Raw genomic sequence first — 26,486 nt, 5'->3', positions numbered from 1 at the left:
AAAAGAGAAGATGTAGAAGAGTGTATGGCTAGAGATGTGTGCTGTGATTCATTCCTATCAGGCTAGGTAGGAGGTGTGGGGAAACTACTGAGTTTCTATAATGAATATTTTAAAAGTTGTTTTGTGGAACCAAAGGACAATAAAAAGTGGAAATGTCCCGATTAACAATATTTAGCTGTAAGAGGAAGTTTTAGGGAAAAAAGCTGCCCTTATGCATGTCTAAGAAAGTGACAAAAAAGGTGGTGGAGTCAGGGCCAAGAAAGCATTCAAGAAATGGAAAGCTGGGTTCCAATGTAGATGCTAACCATCAGGAGGACCAACCTGATAGTATGCTACTGCAGAGGTGATTTAGGGAAGATGAATGATGTTTAACACTAACTGCCTATATAATGCAATGCCTACATAGTGTCTATGTACAACACACAGTATGACACACAGTACAAAACATACGAAGATGAAAGAAATATGATTTACTTTCTGGAAGCACACAATCTATTGCAGAGAGAAAACATGAACATAAATATTATTAAATGCTAAGTGATCAGTGCTATAAAATAATAAAAATAGATATATTTAATGTTAGAAGAGGGACAACACTTTTTGACTTGTTAGCTAGAGAAAGAACTAACATTTCAGATGGACTTTTTAGCATTGTAACAGTCAGATATAAAAGGATGGGAATTCTTGGCAACAAAATGACACAGACAAAATCAATTGTTTGGGGTAATGCTATTTTTAAATCAGATAGTCCATGAACTATCAGTGTAACAAAATAGAGGCTTGATCACTTTGTTTAGAGAGGGCATTCAGTGATCAGCCTTCATTGCAGTGACTCAGGGACCCAGGCTCTGCTTTTTGCATGGTTTCACCTTCTTTTGGGCCTTAGAATCTTTTCTTCAAGCCAGTGTATGGAGGATGACAGAGATCTTGAAAGACTGCATAGGAAAGTTTTTTGTGGTCCAGGCCTGGAAGTGACAAACATCAATTCTACCCATACACCATTTTTCTTTGTGTTTTGAAAGTTTGATTGTAGTATGTTTCAGTGTTGGTCTCTTTGAGTTCATCTTAAGTTCATTGAACTTTGTGGATGTTTATATTCATGTTTCACGAGTTTTCAGAAATTATCAGTCACTATTTCTTCAAATATTCTCTCTGCCCCTTTCTCTTTCTCTTCTCCTACTGGGACTCCCACAGTGTATATATTTGTTTGCTTGATGATATCCCACAGGTCCCTTTGGCTCTGTTCAGTTTTCTTCAAGCTTATTCCCTTCTGTTCCTCAGGCTTAATAATTTGCACTTTCCTATCTTAAAGCTTGCTGATTCTTTCTTCTGCCTGCTCAAATCTGCCTTTAAATCCCACCAGTGCATTTTTCATTTCTATTATTATACTTTTCAGCTCCAGCATTTCTTTTAGGTTATCTGTAGGTTTTCTCTCTTTATTGATATTTCCTTTTTGTTCACACACTATTTTCTTAACTTTCTCCACATCTTTCCTTTAGTTCTTAGCATTTTAAGACAGTAGGTTATCATGGCTTTCTCAGATACATAATCTGTTGACTTATTTTTCCTTTTTATTTTCCAAAGGAAAAATATCTAAATAAAAGGCCAAATTAATGAAAATAAAGCTTATTCATGATTATATTTCTTGAGTGTGTACAGGAGAGCAGAGGTTTAGTAGGAAGCACACATCAGAACAAAACAGAGTTGATTGCAATGATATTATATATCTCAAATTCTAAACTATTTTCCCCAGGCCTTTAGTTTTCAGTTTACCCATACACTTTAATTTTATTTTTATTTTATTTTTTATACGTTGTCTACAGGAGACACCATTTATTTTTTATTTTATTAAATTTTGGTGGGTAATATTGGTTAACAGGGTCATACAGGTTTCAAGTATACAATTCTATGATATATAATCTATATACTGCATTGTGTGCCCACCAACCAAAGTCAGATCATCTTCCACCACCATATATTTGACCCTATTTACCATTTTCTATCCCCCCACCCCCTTTCCTCTGGTAACCACCATACTGTTGTCTGTCTGTGTCTATGAGTTTTGGTTTTATATCCTACATATGAGTGAAATTATATGGTTCTTAGCTTTTTATGACTGATTTATTTCACTTAGCATAATATTCTTAAAGTCCATCCATGTTGTTGCAAATGGCAGTATTTTATCTTTTTTATGGTTGACTAGTATTCCTTAGTACATATATGTACCATATCTTTATTCAGTCCTCTATCAAAGAATATTTTGGTTGTCTCCATTCTTGGCCACCATGAATAATATTGCAATGAACATAAGGGTGTATATATCTTTGTGAATAGATTTTTTTGAGTTTTTCAGGTAGATACCCAGAAGAGGGATTGCTGGGTCATATGGTAACTCTATTCTTAGTTTTTTTTTTGAGGAACCTCCATACTGTTTTCCATAGTGGTTGTACCAGTTTATATTCCCACCAGGAGTGAATAATGGTTGCTTTTTCTCCACAACCTATCCAACACTTCTTATTACCTGTCTTTTTGATAATAGCCATTCTAACAGGTGTGAGGTAGTATCTTATTGTAGTTTTGGTGTGCATTTCCCTAATAGCTAGTGAAGGTGAACTGTCTGATGGTCATTTGTAAGTATTCTTGGAAGAGGTATCTCGTTCAGGTCCTCTACACATTTTCTTTTTTTAAAAAGTTATTTTTATTGTTTATGATATTACAATTGCTCTTGCTTTTTCCTCCATTCCCTACCTTCACCCAGCCCCATCCCTACCCCTCCCTAAGTCAATCCCACATGGGCAATAAAATCTCAGATACCCACATACCAATATTTTTGCCAATGTATCTCCTAAGGTACCAGAGACAAAGGAGAAAATAAACAAATGGGACCACATCAAATTAAAAAGCTTCTGCATAGCTAGAGAAACCATCAGGAAGACTAATAAGGGAACCTACTGTATGAGAACATTTCCACCAATGATACATCTGATAAGGGTTTAATCTCCAAAATATACAAAGAACTAATACAACTCAACACCAGGAAGACAAATAACCCAACTAAGAAATGTGAAAAAGACCTGCATTGACACTTCTCCAAAGAGGACATGCAGAGGACCATAAACATATGAAAAAAATGCTCATCATCACTAATCATCAAAGAAATGAAAATTAAAACCTCAGTGAGATATCATCTTACACCTGAATGGCGTCAATACTAAATCAACAAATGTTATCAAGTGTCGGTGAGGATATGGAGAAAAGGGAACCTCTGCCCATTTTTAAACTGGATTGTTTGTTTGCTATTGAGTTTTATGAGTGCTTTATATATTTTGGATAATAACCTTTTGTTGGAGCTGTTATTTGAAAATATCTTCTCTTGCTCAGCCAGTTGCCTTTTTGTTTTGTTTTTTTTATTTCTTTTGCCATGAAGAAACTTTTTAGTTTGATATAGTCTCATTCATTTAGGTTTGCCTTTACTTCCCTTACCTTTGGAGTAAATTCTATGTAATTTATTGTTTCAGATTTTATATTTACATCTTTGATCCATTTTGAATTTTTTTTACATGAGAACAAACTATAATTTTGTTTCATTCTTTTGCATGTGGCTTCTCAATTCTCCCAGCACCATTTATTGAAGAGACCTTCTTTTCTCTATTGTGTGTTTTCAGCTCCTTTGTCAAAAATTATTTGTCCATGTACCTGTGGTTTTATTTATGGACTCTCAATTCTGTGCCATTGGTTTCCGTGTCTGTTTTTGTGCCAGTACCATATCCCTGTAGTATAATTTGACATAAGGTAGTGTGATACCTTTGGCTTCATTCTTTTTTTTTAAGATTTATTTATTTATTTTCAGAGAGAGAAGGGAGGGAGAAAGAGAGAGTGAGAGAAACATCAATGTGTGGTTGCTGGGGGATGTGGCCTGCAACCCAGGCATGTGCCCTGGCTGGGAATCGAACCTGCGATGTGTTGGTTCACAGCCCACGCTTAATCCACTGAGCTACGCCAGCCAGGGTGGCTTCATTCTTTTTTTTTTTTTTCAGGATTTCTTTGGTTATTGAGTCTTCATGATTCCATATGAATCTGATTTTTTTTTTGTTCTAGCTCTTTAAAAAGTGACACTGGGTGATCCAGTCAAGATGGAGGTGTAGGTTGATATGCTTTACTTCCTTGCACAACCAAATAAAGGATAATCACCAATTCAAAAACAGAAAACAAAGAGAACTGCCAGAAAATCAAACTGTATGGAAGTCTGACAGCCAAGGAGTTGAAGAAGAAACATTCATCCAGACTGGTAGGAGGGGCAGAGATGGGTAGCTGGAGTGAAGAGGATGCACAGCAAGGCAGTGGCTGGGGGACCTGGAGTGGGAAAGGCAGTGGCTGATGGAGTGGATGGTCCCACATTTGCATGTGGATAGGCTAGGAGGAACAACTGGGGAGCCAGACGAACCACCCAACCCAGGTTTCCAGCTCAGGGAAATAAAGTCTCAAAACCTCTGGCTATAAAATTCTGTGGGGGTTGAGGCAACGGGAGAAAATCCCAGGATCACAAGATAGTTCATTGGAGAGACCCATGGGGTCCTAGAATGAACACAAACCCACCCACTTGGGAATCTACACTAGAAGGGCCCAATTTGCTTGTGGGTAGCCTTGGAGGGGACTAGAAGCCAGCAGAGAGCTAAGTGGGCCACATGTTCCCTCTTGGACAACTCCCCCACATCTGGTGCCACAGTACAGCAACTTAAGTTGCCCCTCCCTGGCAAATACCTAAGGCCCCACCCCTTACTACATAACAGGCATGCCAAAACAAACAAACAAAAAAGGCCCAAATGAAAGAACAGATCAAAGTTCCAGAAAAAATACATCTAAGTGATGAAGAGATAGCCAGCCTATCAGATGCACAGTTCAAAACACTGGTAATCAGGATGGTCACATAAATGGTTGAACATGGTCACAAAGTAGAAGAGAAAGTGAAGGCTATGAAAAGTGAAATAAACGAAAATACACAGGGAACCAACAATGACGAGAAGGAAACCAGGACTCAAATCAACAGTCTGGAGCAGAAGGAAGAAATAAATATTCAACCAGAGCAGAATGAAGAAACTAGAAATAAAAAAAAAATGAGGAGAAGCTTAGGAACCTCCAGGACAACTTTAAACATTCCAACATCTGAATCATAGGAGTGCCAGAAGGAGAAGAGGAAGAGTAAGAAATTGAAAACTTATTTGAAAAAATAATGAAGAAGACCTTCCCCAATCTGGCAAAGGAAATAGACTTCTAGGAAGTCCAGGAAGCTCAGAGAGCCCCAAAGAAGTTGGACCCAAGGAAGCACACACCAAGGCACATCATAATTACATTACCCAAGGTTAAAGAGAAGGAGAGAATCTTAAAAGCAGCAAGATGAAAGGAGGCAGTTACCTACAAAGAAGTTCCCATCAGATTGTTAGCTGATTTCTCAAAAAGAAATCTTAAAGGCAAGAAGGGACTGGAAAGAAGTATTCAAAGTCATGAAAGGCAAAGGCCTCCATCCAAGATTGCTCTATCCAGCAAAGCTATCATTTAGAATGGAAGGGCAGATAAAGTGCTTCCCAGATAAGGTCAAGTGAAAGGAGTTCATCATCACCAAGCCCTTATTATATGAAATATTAAAAGGACTTATCTGACAAAAAGAAGAAGATAAAAAATACAAACAGTAAAATGCCAACAAACTCACAACTATCAACAAGTGAATCTAAAAAACAAAAATGAAAGCTAAGCAAACAACTAGAAGAGGAACAGAACCACAGAAATGGAGATCACAGGGAGGGTTATCAGAGGATAGGGGGAGGGGGAGAATAGCAGAAAAGGTACAGGGAATAAGAAGGTTAATTGGTAGGCACAAAATAGATAGGAGGAGGTTAAGAATAGTGTAGGAAATGGAGAAACCAAAAAACTTATATGTACAACCCATGGACATAAACTAAGGGGGGAATTGCTAGAGGGAGGGATGGTGCAGGGCATAGGGGGATAAAGGGGAGAAAAGAATGAGACAACTGTCATAGCATAATCAATAAAGTATATTTTTAAAAATTACATTGGTATTTTAATGGGGATTGCATTAAATCTGTGTACTGCTTTGGGTAATATGGCCATTTTAACTGTGTTGAGTCTTTCAATCCATGAATATGGATTACTTTCCATTTCATTGTGTCTTTTTCAATTTCTTTTAATAATGGTTTGTAGTTTTCAGTATATATTACTTCATATCCTTTGTTAAGTTTTTTTCCTAGGTATTTTATTCTTTCGGCTGCAATTGCAAAAGGAATTATTTTTTTCTTTTTTATTTTTTAATAAAGTTTCATTGTTAGTATATAGGAAAGCAGTACATTCTTGTACATTGACTTTATATCCTGCAATTTGACTGTATTTGTTTATTGTTTCTATTAGCTTTTTGGTGGAGTCTTTAGGGGTTTTGATATATACAATCATGTCATCTGCAAAAAGTGATACTTTTACTTCTTCCTTCCTTATGTGGATGCCTTTTATTTTTTTCTCTTACCTGATTACTCTGTCTAGGACTTCCAGAACTTGTTAAATAAGAGTGGTGAGAGTGGGCATCATTATCTTGTCCTGATTTTAGAAAAAAAAAAACTTGTAGCTTTTCACCATTGAGTATGATATTGGCTGAGAGTTTGTCATATAAGGCCTTTTTATGTTGAGGTACTTTCCTTCTGTATCTATTTTATTAGGTGTTTTGATCATAAATGATGTTGCATCTCATGCTTTTTCTGAATCTATTATTAAGTTTGTATGCTTTTTATCCTTTGTTTGTTAATGTGTATGACATGGATTGATTGGCATATGTTGAACTATGCTTGTGCCCCTGGAATGAATCCCACTTGATCATGATGTATTATTTTTTAGTGTATTGTATTCAATTTGCTACTATTTTATTTAGGATTTTTGCATCCCTATTCATCAGAGATAATGGTCTGTAGTTTTCTTTCTTAATGTTATCCTTGCCAGGTTTTTATATCAGGGTTATGTTGGCCTCACAAGATGTGTTACAAAGTATTTCCTCTTTTTCAATGTTTTGGAAGAGTTTGAGAAGGATAGGTGTCAGATCCTTTTAATGTTTGTTAGAATTCGCTAGTGAAGTCATTTGTTTGTGTACTTTTATTTAGCGAGAGGTTTTTGATGGTTGTTTCAATTTCCTCACTGTTTATCAATCTATTTAGATTTTCCATGTCTTCATTTTTTTAAATTTTATTTTAATCATTGTTCAAATACAGTTTTCTCCTTTTTACTCCCAATCCAGCCCCCTCTCCCACCGCTCCCCTCTTCCCTCCCATTACCACCCTCCCCCTAGTTTTTGTCCATGTGTCCTTTAAGTTTGTTCCTGTGTACCCTTCCCAATGTCCCCTGAAATTCCCTCTACTCTCCCCGGTGGTCACTGTCAGCCTGTCCTCTATTTCAGTGTCTTTAGTTATATTTTGCTTGTTTCCTTGTTTTGTTGTTTAGGTTCCTGTTAAAGGTGAGATCATATGGTATTTGTCTTTCACTGCCTGGCTTGTTTCGCTTAGAATAATGTTTTCCAGCTCCATCCAAGCTGTTGCAAAGGGTAGGAGCTCCTTCTTTCTTTCTGCTGCATAGAATTCCATTGTGTAAATGTACCATAGTTTTTTGGATCCATTCATTTACTGATGGGCATCTTGGTTGCTTCCAGCATCTAGCTATTGTAAATTGTGCTGCTATGAACATTGGGATGCATAGGTTCTTTTGGATTGGTGTTTTAGTGTTCTTAGGATAGAGTCCCAGTAGTGGAATCACAGGGTCAAAAGGCAGATTCATTTTTAGTTTTCTGAGGAAGTTCCATACTGCTTTCCACAGTGGTTGTGCCAGTCTGCAGTCCCACCAACAGTGCACTAGGGACCCCTTTTCTCCACAACCTCTCCAACACTTGTTGTTTGTTGCTTTGTTTATGATGGCCATTCTGACTGGTGTGAAGTGGGATCTCATTGTGGTTTTAATTTGCATCTCTCTGATAGCTAGCGATATTGAACATCGTTTCATGTGTCTTTGGATTTTCTGTATGTTCTCCTTGGAGAAGTGTCTGTTCAAGTCCTTTGCCCACTTTTTAATTGGATTCCTTGTCTTTTTAGAGTGCAGTCATGTAAGTTCTTTATATATTTTGGAGATTAGACCCTTGTCTGAGGTATCATTGGCAAATATGTTTTCCCATACAGTTGGTTCCCTTTTAATTTTGATACTGTTTTCTTTAGCTGTGCAGAAGCTTTTAATTTTGATGAGGTCCCATTTGTTTATTCTTTCCTTTATGTCCCTTGCTCTAGGGGACATGTCAGTAAAAAGGTTTCTGCGTGAAATATCTGAGATTTTCCTACCTATGTTCTCCTCTAGGACTTTAATGGTGTCACATTTTATATTTAAGTCTTTTATCTACCTTGAATTTATTTTTGTATATGGTGTAAGTTGGTGCTCAAGTTTCATTTTTTTGCACATGCCTGTCCAGTTCTCCCAACACCATTTGTTGAAGAGGCTATTTTTATTCCATTTTATGTTGCTGCCTCCTTTGTCAAATATTAATTGATCATAGAGACTTGGGTTTATTTCTGGGCTCTCTGTTCTGTTCCATTGGTCTATGTGCCTGTTTTTATGTCAGTACCAGGCTGTTTTGATTACAGTGGCCTTGTAGTATAGTTTAGCGTCGGGTATTGTGATCCCTCCTACTTTACTCTTCTTCCTCAAAATTGCAGTAGCTATTCGGGGTCATTTATGATTCCATATAAATTTTTGAAGTGTTTGTTCTATGTATGTGAAATATGCCATTGGTACTTTAATAGGAATTGCATTGAATGTGTAAATTGCTTTGGGTAATATGGACATTTTGATGATATTAATTCTTCCAATCCATGAACACGGTATATGTTTCCATTTGTTTGTGCCTTCCTTGATTTCTTTCCTGAGTGTTATGTAGTTTTCTGAATACAGGTCTTTTACCTCTTTGGTTAAGTTTATTCCTAGATATTTTATTTTTCTTTTTGCTATTTCAAATGGGATTTTTTCCTTGATCCCTGCTTCTGCTGTTTCATTGTTGGTGTACAGAAATGCCTTTGATTTCTGGATGTTGACTTTTTATCCCGCTGTTTTGCCAAATTCATTTATTAGGTCAAGCAGTTTTTTGGTGGAGTCTATAGGATTTTCTATGTATACTATCATGTCATCTGTAAACAGTGACAGTTTTGTTTCCTCCTTTCTGATTTGGATGTCTTTTATTTCTTTTTCTTGTCTGATTGCTGTGGCAGATTTTCCATGTCTTCATGATTCAGTCTAGGAAGTTATATATTTCTGGGAACTCATCCATTTTTTCTAGAATTGAATTTGGTGGCATACAGTCTTTGATGGTATTCTAGTATAATCCTTTGTATATCTGTGATGTTTGTGGTAACTTCTCCTCTTTCATTTCTGATTTTGTTTATGTGAGTCTTTTCTCTTTTTTCCTTAGGGAGTCTAGCCAGATGTTTTTTTATTTTATTAACTTTTTTAAAGAACTAGCTTTCTGTTGGATTAATTTTTTATACAGTCTTTTTGTTCTCTAGTTCTTTCAATTCTGCTCTAATTTTTATTTTTTCCTTTCTTCTGTTGACCTTGGGTTGCTTTTGTTCTTCTTTAAGATGTAATGTTAGGTTGTTTACTTGGGATTTTTCTTGTTTCTTGTGATAGGCTGGTAATGACACAAACTTCCCTCTTATTGTTGCTTTCTGGAAACCCCAGAAGTTTTGATGTGTCATATTGTCATTCTCATTTGTCTCTATATATCTTTTGATCTCACCTTTTTTTTCTTTGACCCAGTAATGTTTTAGTAGTATGTTTTTATTCTCAACATATTTTTGGGGTTTTTTACTTCCTTTTTGAAGTTGATTTTTTTCTTTCTATTTTTTTTTAAGAGAGAGAGCAGGGGAGGTTGAAAGAGAGGGAGAAAAACATCAATGAGAGAGAGAAACATTGATCTGTTGCCCTTTGTATGTGCCCTGACCAGGGACTGAACCCATAACCTAGGTATGTGCCCAGACTGGGAATCAAATCCATGACCTTTTGGTTTGTGGGATGATGCCCAATGAACTGGGCATGCTGGTGAGGGCTGCAGTTGATTTCTAATTTCAAAGCATTGTGGACACAGAATATGCTTGGTATAATTTCAGTCTTCTGAATTTGTTGAAGCTAGTTTCATGACCCAACATATGGTCTATCCTTGAGAATGTTTTTTTTGTTCACTAGGGAAGAAGGGGTTCTGGGATGAAAGGCTCTGTAAACATAAATTATGTCCATTTGGTCTAATGTGTCATTTAAGGCTGACATTCCTTTCTTGATTTTCTATGCAGATGATCTACGTAGAGCTCTCATTGGAGTATTAAGGTCCCGAACTATGATTGTTTTTGTTTGTTTCTCCCTTTAGTTTTGTTAGTAATTGCTTTATATATATTTCAGTTTTTTCTTCATATGGCCCATACTTTCCTGTTTCTTTGTATGCCTTGTGACTTTTTGTTGAAAACTGTATAATTGAATCTAATGGCTGACTGAGGCTATAAACTACTAGGTTTGTATCATTATGCATCTGTCATTCAGAAAAGCATTAAATAATAATTTTTTTACCTCCACATTGTATTAATAAGTTAGATTATAAAGTCTATTAAACTAAAAATATCTCTATTCTGACTGGAAAAAGTATTCTTATAGAGCCTAACTCAGAAATATTTTAGTAACCTAAGTTTACATAAGTTAGGTAAATCTTTATTAAGTTAGATAAGTTATGTTAGTATAAGTTAGGTAAACAAGAGTAGGTAAGAAAATTAACAAACAAACAGAACAGATATGGACTCTTAGATACAGAAAACATTTTGACAGTTGCCAGATGTGAGGGATGGTTGGGGACTGGGTAAAAAAGGTGAAGAGATTAAAAAGTACAAATTGGTAGTTACAGAATGGTCATGGGGATGTAAATTACACCATGGGGAATATACTCAATAAGTAATAGTGTAATAACTATGTATGGTATCAGGTGGGTAGTAAATTTATCAGGGTGATCACTTAGTAAGCTATGTAATGTCTAATCACTGAGTTGTACACCTGAAACTAATATATTGGAACTGTAATTAAAAAATATTTAAAGTTAAAAAACAAGAGATCACTAAAAAATATTTTCTCTACGCTTAGTTCAAAGGAACTATTTTAACTTTATCAAATATCAAGAAGTTAATTCGTATTGGGTTGCCCAAAAAGTTTGTTTGATTTTTTCCGTAAGATGACTCATAATGCTTAGTTGTCTTTAACTTCATTTGAAACAATTTTGTTAGATTGTATGGCGACAGCTATCATTTCAGCATGCATTTAAAAAATACTTATCAAAATTGGTGAATTTTTGTGTAGCCATTTTAATACTTAAGATGGAGGAAAATAAACATTTCCAGCATATTATACTTTATTATTTCAAGAAAGGTAAAAAATGCAAATAAAGATTTGTGCAGTATATGGAGAAGGTGCTATGACTAATCTGAACATGTCAAAAGTGGTTTGCAAAGTTTTGTGCTGGAGATTTCTCTCTAGACAATGCTCCAAGGTCAGGTAGACCAGTTGAAGGTGATAGGGATCAAATCGAGACATTAATTGAAAACAATCAACATTATATCATGTGGGACTTAGCTAACATACTCAAAATATCCAAGTCAATAAAGTTATTGGTGAAAATGAAAAATATGTCTTTCCTTTTATGGAAAAAAACCCATAAAAACCATATGGACTTTTTAGCCACCCTAATATATAATTTAGGTATGTCTTTTCTGATTTATCAGTATTAAGTGTAATACAAGTATACATTTTTATTTTACTTGGATATACTCTTCATAAATTTATGTTATCAGATTCAGTAAGTTAGTGTTACTTTTATTTAATGTTTAAGATCTCTCAGTCAGGGTACATGCCTGGGTTGCAGACCAGTCAGGGTACATGCCTGGGTTGCAGACCACGGCCCCCAGCAACTACACATTGATGTTTCTCTCTCTCTCTCTATCTCTAAAAATAAATAAATAAAATCTTTAAAAAAAAAGATGTGTGTGGATGTATAAACTGTCCTATATGTGTTAATGAGTACTGCTGGTCTGTACTTTACTGGTGTGTAGTAATTTTTAATTATATACCTCTTCCTCCTCAGTTTTCTTTGTGAAATAGAAAGAATGGAAAATACTTCGATAAAAAGTTATGATTAATGTAAGTGGTTGGGACTATATTTAGGAACATGGTATCAGAGAAATCGAATGGCATACATGCTTGTTCTAGGAACTGCAGGTAAAACCTGGTGGAGAGAGTTCTTCACTCTTGAATTTCTAGTCTCGGGATTGAAAATAATAAAGGGCTTTACAAGTCCAATCTGAGATTCCCTAAGAAATCTTCCAGCAAAGCAAACTCAAGAAGGCCCACTAGTGGTTGCACTTATTTAAATAGTCACACCAAATCTGATTAGACTGTCATTATTTTGTGACTAAAAGTTATCTTACTTTGAGAATTTTTATTAAAATGAAGGCAACTATGGGGAAAAATATCTTGTGCTTCAATAGAAAACTATGCATTGTCTATAGTCTATAGTTTATAGACTAGGGATATTGAACAGGGGTGTATAATCTGCAGCCCATGGGCCATATGTGGCCTGACACAAAATCATAAAGTTACTTAAACCTTTTTTATTGGTCATCAGTTTTCATTAATGTTTGTGTATTTAATGTGTGGCCCAAGACAATTTTTCTTATTCTGTCATGGCCCAGAGACGCCAAAAGTTTGGACACAACTATTATAGCTTTAATATATTTCTGATTCTATAGAAGCTATTTTACATCTCTGTAAGCTGTAGATAATGATAGCAATGCAAAACAATTCTATATGTCTATAAACATATACTATAAATTATATTACATAGAATATAAATTCTGTCCAGTGGAAGTTCAGCTAACTTCCCTTCCCCACTGTGGAAAAGGCCAGTTTTGCCTCTATTTGTGCATTTATTTCAATATTCCTAATCTATAAATATCGTTTTTATTCTTTGAACTGGTTTTAATACCTCATCACCTTCCTCATCAATGAGTTAAATAAAACCTTTAACATGCATTCATTTTCATATCTGATTGGGAATCTTGATTTTACCCTTTTTTGGAAAATTATCCCTTAATAATAAGTACTTACTTAAAGAAAGGTACACTCTCTGCAAACAGATATGTTTCCATAATTGGACTAAACAGTACAGGTAAGTCTTATTGATGCAAATGTAGGATTTATTCTTCTATACTTTTCAATTCTTTTCACAGAATATTAAAAAAAAACTATAAACCTACAGCATCACATAGAGCTTTTTGATGGAGTATAAAGAGTTGTCTTAGCTTGCTGTGTTTATAGGTTTTTATTGTCTGTGTTTTTTAAACCTAAAATGTGTGTACCTTATGTCTATTAATCCACTTGATCCAGGAGAATTTTGCAAAAATGGCTGATGAAACTATAGTGACTGACTGACAATGAACCACCTTCGTTTTTCTATCAGTGCAGTGTACAACCAAACATCCATATCTTCCAAGCCCCTTAGACATCTGGCAACCTTTACTTCTCTTCTTATGCAGTAACAACCTGAGCACTTGGGGAAGGTGGCTATCAAATTATTTCTGAGTCTTTCTTAATTAAGGCCTGTGAAAATTGTCATGTCTTGACAAAGAATATGAAAGGGGTTAAGGGGTTTAATTTTGTTTCCTCAGTCATTTTTTGTTTCAGTAGCTTAGTTTTAAGGCAACATACAGGGTGGGGCAAAAGTAGGTTTACAGTTGTTCTTATGGAAAATAATACAATATTAATAAATAATAATATAAGATTAAACTGTGTTTTGTACACTCACAACCATAAATCTACTTTTGGCCCATGCTGTACATATCTTCTATCCTATTCTTCTTCATTTCTAGCTCAATTAAACATACTTATAAAATTTGTCCTATCTCCCACTTTGAAATGATCTGTCCTTTAAACACCTATCTCAATCATTATCCAGAAAATCCTTTTAGTGTATTATCATAAATTTCTTATAATTAGTGTCTGCCAGTTACTTGGAGCTTTTAAATTACATTTATATTTTCATGTATATTCTTTATTTTCCCAAATTAATGGTAAAGTCTATGAGAGCAGAAATTGTTTTGTTTTTTTTTCATTCTTCAGGATGCTTCTCACTTACTAAAACATGAAGAAATTTGTTAATTTGATTTAATATTGAAACTCATCTATCTTTTGTTTTTCTAAATAAAAGCAGAGGTAAGTAAAAGATCTAGTAGAAACACATTTGGTTAGCACTTACTGTATAGTAAATGGATATTTATTATCTAATATGTCTTAATGTTTTACATAGATATGTAAGTGTTTTATCTCTTAGGCTATATAAAGATAGACTATATTTTGGACAAACAGAAGGTTGGTCATGTAACATTACATGCAAATAAGTGTTTGATACTAAAGATAAGGATTACAATAGTGATTCTACTAGTTTATGAAATCCTTAGAGGGAGAGAATGCTATCTATTCTTATATATGTGACCCTAAGAGTCAGTACTAGTTCATCTATTATTGTCTCTTGACTTCAAGTTAATCCTTCTTTGTCTTGCATTGTGACACTGGAACTGGATCCATTAAACATTTCTTTTTTTGCCTCTGGCTTTGTTAATACAAGGCATTGCGGGGGATACTCTCTGGTCATAGAGGGAGGAAAAGGTTTCCCTTCTGGCCCACTTATACCCTCTGGCAAGTGTCTTCAGAAGCAGCAGGCTGTGTGTTTCTCTGGCAACCACACTCTTTACACAGAAATCTTAAGCAGCTTTTGGTTGAGAAAGAGGGAACTTTTGTGGATTCTTAGTTTCTTCCTTGTTAACTTTCTCTCAGCCTAGGTGTAGTAACTGCTTTTGCATTTGCTACTTCTAGAACTCTGAGAGTCCTCTTTACAGCTTTTCATAGTTAACTTGGGTAACCACCTTTGATAAACAGTTTTTTAACATTAAAGTACTGGTATGGTTTCCATCTTCTGATGGGATCCTGACTTAAGTGCCTGATATTAGTAAGTATTTAATAAATGTTTGTTGAACAAAGAAGGCAGAATGACAATATTATTTAGAAGAGGGTTTAAGTTCTGACAATTTTGAGACAGCCTACATTTCAGAAATACTTTTTATGAATAAACTTTTACAGCTGTAATATATGTTTTTTCATTAATTATAGCATATTTCTCCTAATAAATACCATAGTATAGGAATGTATTCCAAACATTATAGATGCAAATATTTTGCCCTTAAAGAATTCATTTTTCCCCCAAAAAAGGCAGTCTTCAAAAACAGGTGGCTGGTGGGATGGAGAAAATGAGGCTACTCCTAATGGCTCTCCACATATTGCTGACCCAATATTTGCAAGGAGGTTGACAACTTACCATTTTCCAGTCTTGGGGCTGGCTGTCTCCGGGTGAATAAACATCAACTTTGCATACCCCATTTTGGCTTTGTAACCAGTTAACCCTGTCGGACATCTGGAACTAGAAAACAAATAATAAATGGCCATCAGAAGGGCAAGTTGTATAAAAGTAAGGAGAAAAAGGTGAATAGTCGAGGTGCGAAAAATAGGATCTATGCTTTCAATAGAGATCTATCCCAAGAGCTACTTCAAACTAATTTAACTGTGAACAGCTTCATCCTCAGCTCCCAACTGCAGAAAGATTTCTTATATCTCTTTTGCTAAAGCCAGTGCCTGCGCTATTAAGAGGTGCTTAATATACATTTATTCATGAAAGAACCTAGGCAGCCATGTCCTGCTCCTCGTGGCCTTGCTTGACGGCCCTTCCACATCTTGGATTTTCAGTAGATGGTCAAAGTTCAACATGATCAAAATAAAGTTAATTTACTTCTCTCTGCCTGTTTTCTTCCAGTAATATACAGTTTGTTTTTAATTAATTTGTAGACCACTAACTTACTTTTCTTAGCAGTAAGTCTAGTAGTTCTTCCTTAGATCAATCTCTCCTCCAATTACCCAAGGATCCTGGAGAAATTCTGTCTCACTGGTTTAGCCAAACTTCTGAATGGCAGAAGAGAGATGTCATATGCACCATGTAATGGGCATTTGTAGGTGGAGGCAGCAATACCTTTGCTGATGCTGATTCTTTTATAACCCTCCTAACACTTTTCTCTATTCTCTAATTTCTGTAATGATACCAACATCAATCTGGTCTTCTAAGCCAGAAAGCTGATATTCATTTTAGTTGTCTCCTTGCACCGCAAGCCTCCCTCTTGTTGCTACTATACCTCTGTCATTTGTAGCCATTTTTCTTGAAAGAATTGCTTATCTTTGCTGCTTTTGTCCTATCACTTCACAAATGAGCATCACAGTCCTTATTCAAAATACTCCTTTGGCATTATTCTCATCCACTTTTCATAGCATCTTATTTGATAGTCCTTGGGAATATGACTAATTACTATGATATTTTCCGACTAATAATCTATAGGTATGAGAAGCTTCTCTTTTTCCCCTTTTCCATGCCAAATTTCCATCACTAGACTTCCACACTGATAGCGCCCTTCACTATAAATGTTGCTTAGATCTATGTTTTTTCAATAAGCAAGATAGAATAAGATGGCCAATTTTTCCTTCCCCAACATCCCTAAACATCTTTGTGAAACATACACATACATTCATGTTTTGATTCTAACAAATATACTGAAATTCTGCTAAAATAAAGTCCAAAAGCTTTTCCTATTTTTCATAGCAACATTGAATTTTGTGCTTTGTTCCCACAGGATTTGAACCTATTTTTAACACCCCAATCACTGGCTTTGATTACTGAGCCCAGGAAACACTCTCCTTTACTCTTTCTGACACTGTAATACGATTCCATGGGTAAGAAATGGTTTCTCCACTGTGATTAGAATCACCCAGGAAGCTGTTTCAAAAATACTGAATCTGAGATACCACCCCACAGAAAATCTTATTTCAATGGTTTTAGGGTAGAAGAACTTAGGCTTTGAATTTCTTAAAAGCTCTGTGGGTGATCCTAACACACATCTAGAATTGAGAATCTCTGGGTTTGGGCTTATGGGGGAGATCCTCTCTGAGGCAGATGGCTAGCTCCTGAAAGATAATTACATATTCTTTTCTTTAAAAATGTTCTCTGAAATTTATAACCTTTTTTGTTATCTTTTTTAATGTTATTTTAACCTCAATGAGGAAGCTATTAATGTCTATGAAGTTAAACCTCGTATTGTCTCTTAGAAGCTCACTATTAAATATAAATATTCTTATGCCTGAATCATTACCATAAAGTAAGAAATGGATGGTACTACTACTTGGCCAAAGAATGAGAAGTCTTGGAAATGGACTGTCCTGGAGTGATGACATTCAAGTCTCTTAACTAATGTTTATGTTTCATCTTAATAAATGAATTCTAATAGAAAATGACTACATCAATAGGACCTACTGACTTATTTAAGCTATATATCACAATGCAAAAGGATGAAAATTAAACCCAAAAAGTAATGAAATTATGTGATCACTTACTCTTACTGAGGATGGATTCTGCAATATGAAGAAAGCTCTTGATTAATTTGTTGTTGTCTTTACTATCTCTAAGTTTACCCACTCCTCCTGCCATGTAATATAAGGAATCTGCAATGGAAAAGCACAAAGATACTACTTTTACATATGAACCCTATTGCTCTTATTACCAAATAATGATTTGGATTCATTATTTTTCACATGTAGTACATAAGGGATAATCAGAAGATGACATTCAAATTTAAAGTCCAGATCTTATTCTTGGTACAGTCAGATGGTTTCCAGATGAAAAAAGGGTTTCATCTTCTGGTCAGTAATTTCTGAAATGATTATTTTCCACTTTCAAATCATTGATATATAGGCTTATTTAACAATGAGGAAACTGAAAGTGTTCAGTCTAACTTCAAACTTGCTTGAAAAGGAAGTCAGTAGATAAATAGCTAGAATGGAGAATAAGCACCCTGAATTCATGGGTCTCAAAACACTTTGTATATATTCCTTTAAGAACTTGAGAGAACTATCATCCTCATACTATACGAGGAAATTAATAGTTAATGTCATAATCAGCTTCCAGATCAATTGTCTTCCATATATTACCTCTACTAAGATGTTCAATTATACTCTCTTGCAATATACAACCAGCACCCTAAAAAATTTCACTAAATCCCACCTTGCTTCATAGTCCAGGTCAAATCTTACCCATCCATGAAATATTTTCTAAATATCGAATTGAATGTGATTGTTCCATTATCAAAGTTTCCATCACACATTGTTTCAATGTTTATATTCTCTTTAGCATTTTAATTGTTCACATATATCATATATTCCATCTCCTTTATTAGATGGCTGGCTTTAAGAGGACAGATGCATTTACTTATCCATCTTGGTATCCTTCATAGTAGCTAGTATCTTGAAGTTGGTGTTTAATAATTGTGTGCAGGAAAAATGCATACAGATGCTGCTTATTTCTAATTCCAGATAGCTCAATTTTTCTTTCGTAAATTGTAAAATGTGAGAACAAAAAAAGTGTGCAAGTTTGCTATCGTGGTGAGCCATACAATTAGGCTTTCTTGAAACTTGACTCTTTTTAGGCATAATTTCACCCTAAAGATATAAATACCCAATGGTTTATTAACACACCTTCCTATTTCAGTAATACTAGTAAGTCAGCATCTCAGATGTGCTCTTGTACTTCTTTCACAAACAGAAAGTACACTTACTAGTCATATATAGCCAGCAAACACTTTCACTTACATATGTCCTAACACTTCTATTTTTCCATGTCTTCTACATATTTATTTGCATCCACTAAGTTTGTTTTAAACTTTAAGCTTCCTAAATTAGCCTGGATAATAGTGTATATATATGAAGAGATAATCAAATCCTTTTTGATGATAATGACATTTAAACTTCTAAATCTATATACATTTCCCATAAGGAAATAGAAAAGAGGAAAAACCTGAAGAGTTTAATTTAGCCAATGACTGGATAAATACATTTCTTAACTTCAAAGTTGGTGAATAATGTCCTTGAGTTAGGGTGGAAAATAAAAAAGGTTGCTTTGTGTTATCTATTAAATTTGATGAGATAAGAAAGCTACATACAGCATAAAGATAAATTTACCTTAGAAACCATTTATTCTCATTCCCTCATTTAGGAAACAGAGGCCCAGAGAGGGGAATATTAAAACCAGTGGATATATTCCTTTAAATATTACAGTTCAGCAGGTTAACATCCTGGAAGCCATGAAATTTTTCTATAGTCAATAGAGGGATCCTTCAGCCAATTATAGGACTGAGCTTAATGTTCATTAAAAATGCAGTGTGATTATTACTTCAATAATAATTGAGGAGGAATGCAAATGATTGTGTGTCAGCCAGCAAGGGCATAAACAACACAAATATGGGATGTGGTTATAGTTGCTGTAGCCCAAACCTTAGCTCTATCTCAAGACATTTTCTCCTATCATAAAAGCAAGAGGCTCCTGTTTACTCAAAGTTCCTAAATTCATAGAAAAGCTGAAATTACAAGTGAAATACATGAAGCTTTTGTAAAGTTGATACATATCTGATCAAGTTTTGAAGTTTAATTGGGTTTTATTAAAGAAATAATGTACTCTATTATATAAATTCTATTTTTCTCTCTCATTCCCTAAGAATTTGGCATGTTGTTAGACACCCAACAAATTAGGTTGTTAAAATCTGTTCCAATTGGTTTTGTTTAAATAAGGATTATTAGTGTGTGTATCTCTCTCAATTGTACTATTCACTGTTTAGCTTGCCTGTGGATCTCCTTGATTTTTACTTTCTCTTAGTAATAGCTCCTTCCTCTAGTGCCCTATTAGGAGAGACACTTTCTCAACATGGTTATCTATATATCTCGCCATTTCCCAGTTCTGCTATTTAGTCAAAGCTTCAGAAATAATAGCGAGAGGATGAAAGTGGATGAGAACTGGGACTCAGAGCTATACCAGTCTGGTTTTGATGTCAGAGCACTGGAAAGAAAAAAACTTTTGGAACAGGCACACAAAGAAGAGGAAAAATCAGCATGGAGTTGTTTCCAGTCTCATCATAAAACTAAGAAGCAGGGAGTAAGAACCAGGCATATCTCCAAAAGGATGGGCAAAATCTGGTCAACCTGCAACAAAGTAAAAACTTCAGCAAAGATAGGTTTAGCTGCAATGCTGCCAAGTGAGAAGTTCATATATTTCCAGAAGACTCATGTAAAATTAAAATGGGCTGGCAGAGACCCATCACTGGTCAATGAATTCTCCCTTGTAACTATAGGGATCAGAAAATGAGCTGTTTTATCAGTCCAGTGGGATATCCTACCTTTGTAGTACTGGAATAGTGACTACAGAAGACTCCAGAATACACTTTGAAAGTCAACAAAGATGCTGGGATGTTCTTGCTCAGCTCAAGATCTTGTTTCCTCCTCCAGCCTTCCATGTACCTGCCCCTTGTTAGGACTGGTAAGTGACATCAGAATCACAACTGGTGATATCACTGTCTCTATAGCAACAGTGGTGAGGCTAACAGAAATTGTGTCATCAAAGGCCAGGAGGAGGGGTGAAGGTATACTATAAGACTCTGATGCTTAGTTTGGAAGAACTGGGTTAACTTTCTCCTAATTAATTTCCTCCTTTAAGTGTCTAATTTAGGTAGGAAATATGGGAGGGGAAAATTTTGCCAAAGGATTTCCACTTAAAACAATACAGTAAGTATGATGTATTTACAAACCCAAATAGATGCAAATAAGAATTAAAAGGATTGGGGAGGGGGTCTACTAACTTTTTTTATGCAAAGCCCATGGAATCACTTCATTTTACGGGATCCAATTTAGATTCTTCTTCATTATAAACATTTTACTTTTTGTAAAACAAATAAATTTTGAGATATTTTGCCTCAAGTCACCACCTCTGGTTTATAACTCATCTTAGATGGTCAGAGATACAGTAGCACTCACACATCCTCTGCAATAGCTCCACCTCCAACTGTACTGGAATAACTCAGACCAAGAGGCATTTGGTTGGCAATTTTTAGGTTTGAGGAGGACTTTATTAGTAGTGCATTCTCTTTGGAAATGTTACCTTTAGTGCTGTTAATTAGTGATTAAATATAGGGTTGATCCATAATTTCCATGAAACAAAAAGAATCTTTAATCAAGGCCACAAAATAAGGATTAAAGTTGTTAACAAATTCAAAAGTGACTGACTGATTTATTACAGGCTTTAACAGATTATTTATTGACAATCTTTTATATTCGGTCTCAGTTTCTTCATCCTTAAAATAAAGAAGTTGGGCATGGTGATCTCCTATAATCCCTTTCGGCTCTAACATTCTGTGATTTTGGTACTTTAGAGGTACCTGAATAAAACTACATATATTCACATATAGCACTTTGCAGTTGACAAAACACATATCCACTGTTATCTGATCCTCATAACAACATTTTGAGGTAAGAGGGCAAGTATTAATTTCCCTGTTAGGTGTAGAATCTTGCTCAGATTACAACCAATAACTGGTAGAACTAAAACTGGGATCTAATATTCTAAATTTTAAGTCAACGCTCTTTCAACTATAGCATCAACAAAGCATGTTACCTTGAAACTAATATTTAGTACACAGGGCAGTGTTTGACTTGGAGATATAAAATAACATAACTGGTGATGTTACATAGGTGATAGGAGGTTGCTGTTAATAGGGGTCTGTCAACTTATTAAAACCAGGAAAGTATGTTACTTATATTGACCCCAGAATCAAATGTTACCAAATTTTAAGTGTTCATTGAACACAGGATGAGACTAAGAAATAGGAGACAGCACAGCATTAATTTCTCTAATGAAATTTCTTCAGTTTTCTTTTCTAATTCAGCTTGGTAGGTGACACGTCAGTAAACAGTGGGGGTGGGGTGGAGTGGAAACAACCAATCTTACAAGTTTAATAACATGCAGTCTCCTCACTACAGGTCTTTTGTCCATCCCAGCATGCACATCCCTTTCTCCCTGAAACAACAAAGGGTGAAAGAATTACCAAGTCTAGAAAGGTCCCCTAAACGCGTTCGTTTTCTGATAAGCCCAAGGTAGATGTCTCAGGACAGGTTGCTGGTTACCAGCTCCTACTCAGGGACCTTGCAAGTTGAACAGAATAACCTATTTAAAACCGCAAGCGTTTTGTCTAATCTTTCTGGAATTTCCTCAGGCTCTAAAACGATGCAGATTATTAAAGAAGTCCACAGTTAAAACAAACAAACAAACAAACAAACCCAAAGCAAAGCAAAACAAAAAAAAACATTGCTCCAGAGACGGCCGTCTTGAGTTTCTTCCTCGAAAAATGTGCAGATACCATACATGTCTACTAAATTTTATATAACATTTCAGGAATTTCATAGACTTCTTGAAGTCCACTCATGAATCACACTCTAGGTTAAGAATCCCTGGGCTTATATGTCAGGTGGTGATAAGTGCTTTGATAAATAAGTAGTAATAAGACTGTTGAAATGATGACCACCTTGGATAAGGTGTCAGAGAGGTCTTCTCTGAGGAGGTGTCCAAACAGCAGACCTGAGCTGGTGCAGACATCTGAGTCAGCATACCAGGAAAAAGAGAACAGTAAGAAACAGGCTTCGCGGAGAGAATAGAGCACACACTTTGGTGAATTCCACGTGCATATCCTCATTTCTACTTCTCTCCCTTTGTCTTGCATTTCCGCCCCACTCCTTCCTTGTACAACCTCTCCCCTAGACCCTAGTTATCTCCTTTAAGATTGTCCGTAGTTCAGGGGCCACGCCTCCACCTTCCCCTAGTCTCACCAGGGCTTCCTTCTCTGACATTTTCACGAAACTATAAACTGAGAGGCAGAAACGGTGAGCTCGGGTTCTGCCATTTTGTATGCCCTTGAGTCAGTTACTGGTTGAACTTCTAGTTTCTCTGTGACGAGATGGTCTTTACGGTCTATCCTGTAAGGCGAGAATTCTTTTCTTTTTACTCCCTCTTTCCTTCAGGATCGCACGCCCTTCCGTCTAGCTCTCTTTCTCCAGACAAGTGTCACACTCTAGTCTCTGACCCGCCCCTTTTCTTCCTTCTTAGCGCCTGCGCAGACTCTCCAGGACAATTACTTTTGACCCTGCCTCGTAGCCGTAGTTAGTCCGAACGCTGGCGGCGGGGGATTGTGGGATAAGATGGCGGCCACTGTTCATCCGCGGCTTGTCCGGGCCTTGCCAATGTCACGTAAGTGTCACTGGGGATACAGGTTCCAGGTTGGGAATCCAAGTCGGCGATGGAAAGTTTTGGGAGTGGCGCCGTGCTGCAGCGGTCACGCTGACTCTCTGGACACCTTAGTTTTTCTAGGGCAGCACCTGCCTCGGTAGTTTATCTTTAACGGTTTCCAGATTCACATATTAAAATATGCATTTGGGAAGGCGTCTGCACTGAGAGAACGTGAGCAATGGGAAGGGAAGAGGAGAAAGTGGGGATGTGTAAAGCATCAAGAGAATCAGCTTTCCCATAGGATTGTAAGGGTTTGGGGTTCTGAGAAATATTTGTGTGGGGGCAGGGAGCCGGGGAGAGGAGTCTGAAAGGGAGGGAATAAAAAGGTAGTGGAGAGAAGATTCTTCATAGATCGACTTTATGACCTCGTGCAAACCCTTAATCCGTCTCAAGATTTTTCGTGTCACATTGGAAATGATAATACCACAATGTCAGGGAGTTTCTGAAAAGATTAATGAAGTAATGCTTATAAAAGCACTCTCTAAATCAGAAGCAACTCTATAGATGTAGAGAGTGTTAGGCCGAGGTGCTTGGGCCTCGGGAAGCAAGGGATGCTTGGAGAGAGAAGAATCAGGAGCTTGATAGAAAGGAAAGGGGAGAGGAGTAAAGGATATCTTAGGATTTGTGTAAGCGTTGTTCATTTAACCTTCTGTTCTTACTAGATCTACTATCATGGTCCTTAGGTTGAAAACATATACTTACCCTTCCACTCTTAAGAGAGGCTAGAAAAGCAAAGGAAATTGAATCCAGTTACACTTCATTGTCTTTCTTTCACCTTCCCGCCTTTCACAAACACCCATGAACCTTCAAAAGTTGTATTTTTAAAATTCGTAGTACCTGATATCTGCTGATCACAGTTTTAGATACATTTATAATTGTTTTTTCTAACCAACATCATATCGCATGCTCTTAATCATAAAGCTTTACTCTGGAGAGGCAAGTCTAGTGTGTAACATAATCAAAACACTAGAGAACAGAATTGTGTAAAACAAGGTGGAATGTGGAGAGACTATTACATACCATAGGAAATCAGAAAAGGGAATGATTGGCATCATTTGAAGCTGTGAGGGAAGACTGGAAGACCAGTGGATTGCTGTTCTTAGATTGCTTTTGTGAGGGTGGTTATGATCTTGAAAGTCGGAGAGGTTGGACATTGCCCTGTCATTGGAAGGGCAATGGGGTGAGAGTGGAATCATGAAGTACTTAGGAGGCAGTGAAATGACTACCTGTAGATCTGGAATAGTAGGAAAGGAAGTTGAATATGTTACATGGGCTTAAATAATAGAGGCCTTTGAAAGCTAAGCAGAGTTTTAGGTCAGTGGTCTTTAAAGTGGGTTTTGCAAGAAGAAATAATGCAATACTAAAAAATAGTATTAGAACTTTAAAAAACATATTCTGTAGTAATAACAATAGCTAACACAATGTCATTCAAACTATGTACACTGTTTTAAGTGTTTTAGTGTTTGATAATGTGTATAACATTGGTAGTACATAGAACATATATGTACTTTATAAGTAAATGCTTAAAAATACTGTGGTATGCAAGCAAATATGTTTGGAGACAGTTGCTTTAGGTATTACAGTAGGAAACCAATGTAAGTTTTTTGAGCAGAGGAATATGAGTAATAAATAATGTTATTCTCCTAATGATGTTCATAATAAATGAAAGAAAATGGAGAGGCTGGAGCCAAAGAGGGTAATAACATGTTTATTGAGCACCTACTATGAGCAAGGCATTTATATTACTAACACTCATATCAACCCTCTAAAATGTTAGCTCCATGAGGCCCAGGTTTTCGTCTTTTTACTATGCTAGATACAATTTCTAGAATAATGCTTGGCCCATAATTGTTGAAAAAACAACCAGATGAGGTTAATGTAACAATACCCTCTGAGGAATTTTGAAGTATATAGTAATAAATGAAAACAACTGTTATTCATGCAGTGTTAAATGTGTGCTAGGTAATGTGTTAACTGCTTTATGTTCATTTACACCAATCCTCATAACAGTCCTTTGTTATTAATTCTTTGACTCCAGTAATTGTTCCCATTTTACTGACTGTTCTTTATCCCATGCCCTCATTTCCTTCCTTATCCTTTTAATCATTCCTTTTCATACATTCACAACTTTCCAGCTCACTTCCCTTTGCCATTAAAAAAGTTAACACTGATTAAACCAAGCATTCCATGTATTTCCTGCCTGCCCTGAACATTGGAGAACTGAGCTAGGGAAAACAGCAAACTGACTAGCCTTATTTGAAATTCACGAATACAAATATCAAAGTAGATTTTCAATAGAAAACAAAGTAGATTTGCAGCACTGCCATTTTCCTAGGAAATTTGCTTTCCCTTTCCCCATAACAATTACTTAACATTGCCAGTCTCCCAAAACTTTAAAAATGTGCTTCTGTCTCATTCTCTGCTTTCCAGAGAAATCAAAGGAATCAGATGAGAAAAATCTCTTTTTCCCCACTATAAAAATCTAGTAACTGATCTGTGATAATTCTCTGCCTTTCCTCTAGATGAGCTCCTTCCGCTGTAAGGCCAGTTCCTTTGCCTTGCATTCCATCCCCTCTCTTATCTATTCATTCCCTCTCTTGAGTCATTAATTTTTCTCCTTTACTAGGTCATTTCCTTCAGCTTATTAATGTTTTACTATCTCGTTTAAAAAAAGTCTTGCTTGTCTTCATATTACTCTAGTCCTCTTTTTCTTTGTCCATTTATATAATATCTTCAAAAGATTATCAGTACTTCTACCACTTCCTTGCTTCACATTCTTTCTTTTGCCTGCTCCATTCAGGCTTTCATTCCCACTATTTCAATAAAATTATTCTTGTTAAGGCCATTTACAACCAACATTTTCCAGACCCTATGACTCTATCGTCATACTACTTCATGTTTCAGCATCTTTTTTAAAATATATTTTATTGATTATGCTATTACAGTTGTCCCATTACCCCCTCTTCATTCCCCTCCACCCTGTACTCCCTCTCCCACCCACATTCTCCCCTTTAGTTCATGTCCACATGTCATAAGTTATTTAGCTTCTACATTTCCCATACTGTTCTTTCCCGCCCCCTGACTATTTTCTACCTACCATCTATGCTACTTATTCTCTGTACCT

General features: G+C 36.0%; 2 protein-coding genes across 2 annotated transcripts in view; one reads left to right on the top strand and one right to left on the bottom strand.

The window, feature by feature from the left end:
* Positions 1 to 24,462, bottom strand: part of AKAP3 (A-kinase anchoring protein 3) — a 41,830-nt gene extending 17,368 nt beyond the window's left edge. Inside the window, exons 1-3 of the mRNA XM_045830523.1 lie at positions 24,383 to 24,462; positions 17,599 to 17,706; positions 15,485 to 15,586 (exon numbers count right to left, since the gene is read on the bottom strand). Of these exons, the coding sequence (XP_045686479.1) occupies positions 15,485 to 15,580 (96 nt within the window). The 5' untranslated portion in view covers positions 15,581 to 15,586; positions 17,599 to 17,706; positions 24,383 to 24,462. The remainder of the gene's footprint in view (positions 1 to 15,484; positions 15,587 to 17,598; positions 17,707 to 24,382) is intronic.
* NDUFA9 (NADH:ubiquinone oxidoreductase subunit A9) overlaps positions 23,200 to 26,486 on the top strand; it is a 50,890-nt gene continuing 47,603 nt past the window's right edge. The window contains exon 1 of the mRNA XM_045830524.1: positions 23,200 to 23,323. Within this exon, the coding sequence (XP_045686480.1) occupies positions 23,275 to 23,323 (49 nt within the window). The 5' untranslated portion in view covers positions 23,200 to 23,274. The remainder of the gene's footprint in view (positions 23,324 to 26,486) is intronic.

This window comes from Phyllostomus hastatus, unplaced genomic scaffold (genome assembly GCF_019186645.2).
Source record: "Phyllostomus hastatus isolate PE091 unplaced genomic scaffold, TTU_PhHast_1.1 phas_contig_152, whole genome shotgun sequence".
Lineage (NCBI taxonomy): Eukaryota > Metazoa > Chordata > Mammalia > Chiroptera > Phyllostomidae > Phyllostomus > Phyllostomus hastatus.
The sequence above is the reverse complement of the archived record's forward strand: the minus strand, read 5'-3'. Positions and strand labels throughout refer to the sequence as shown.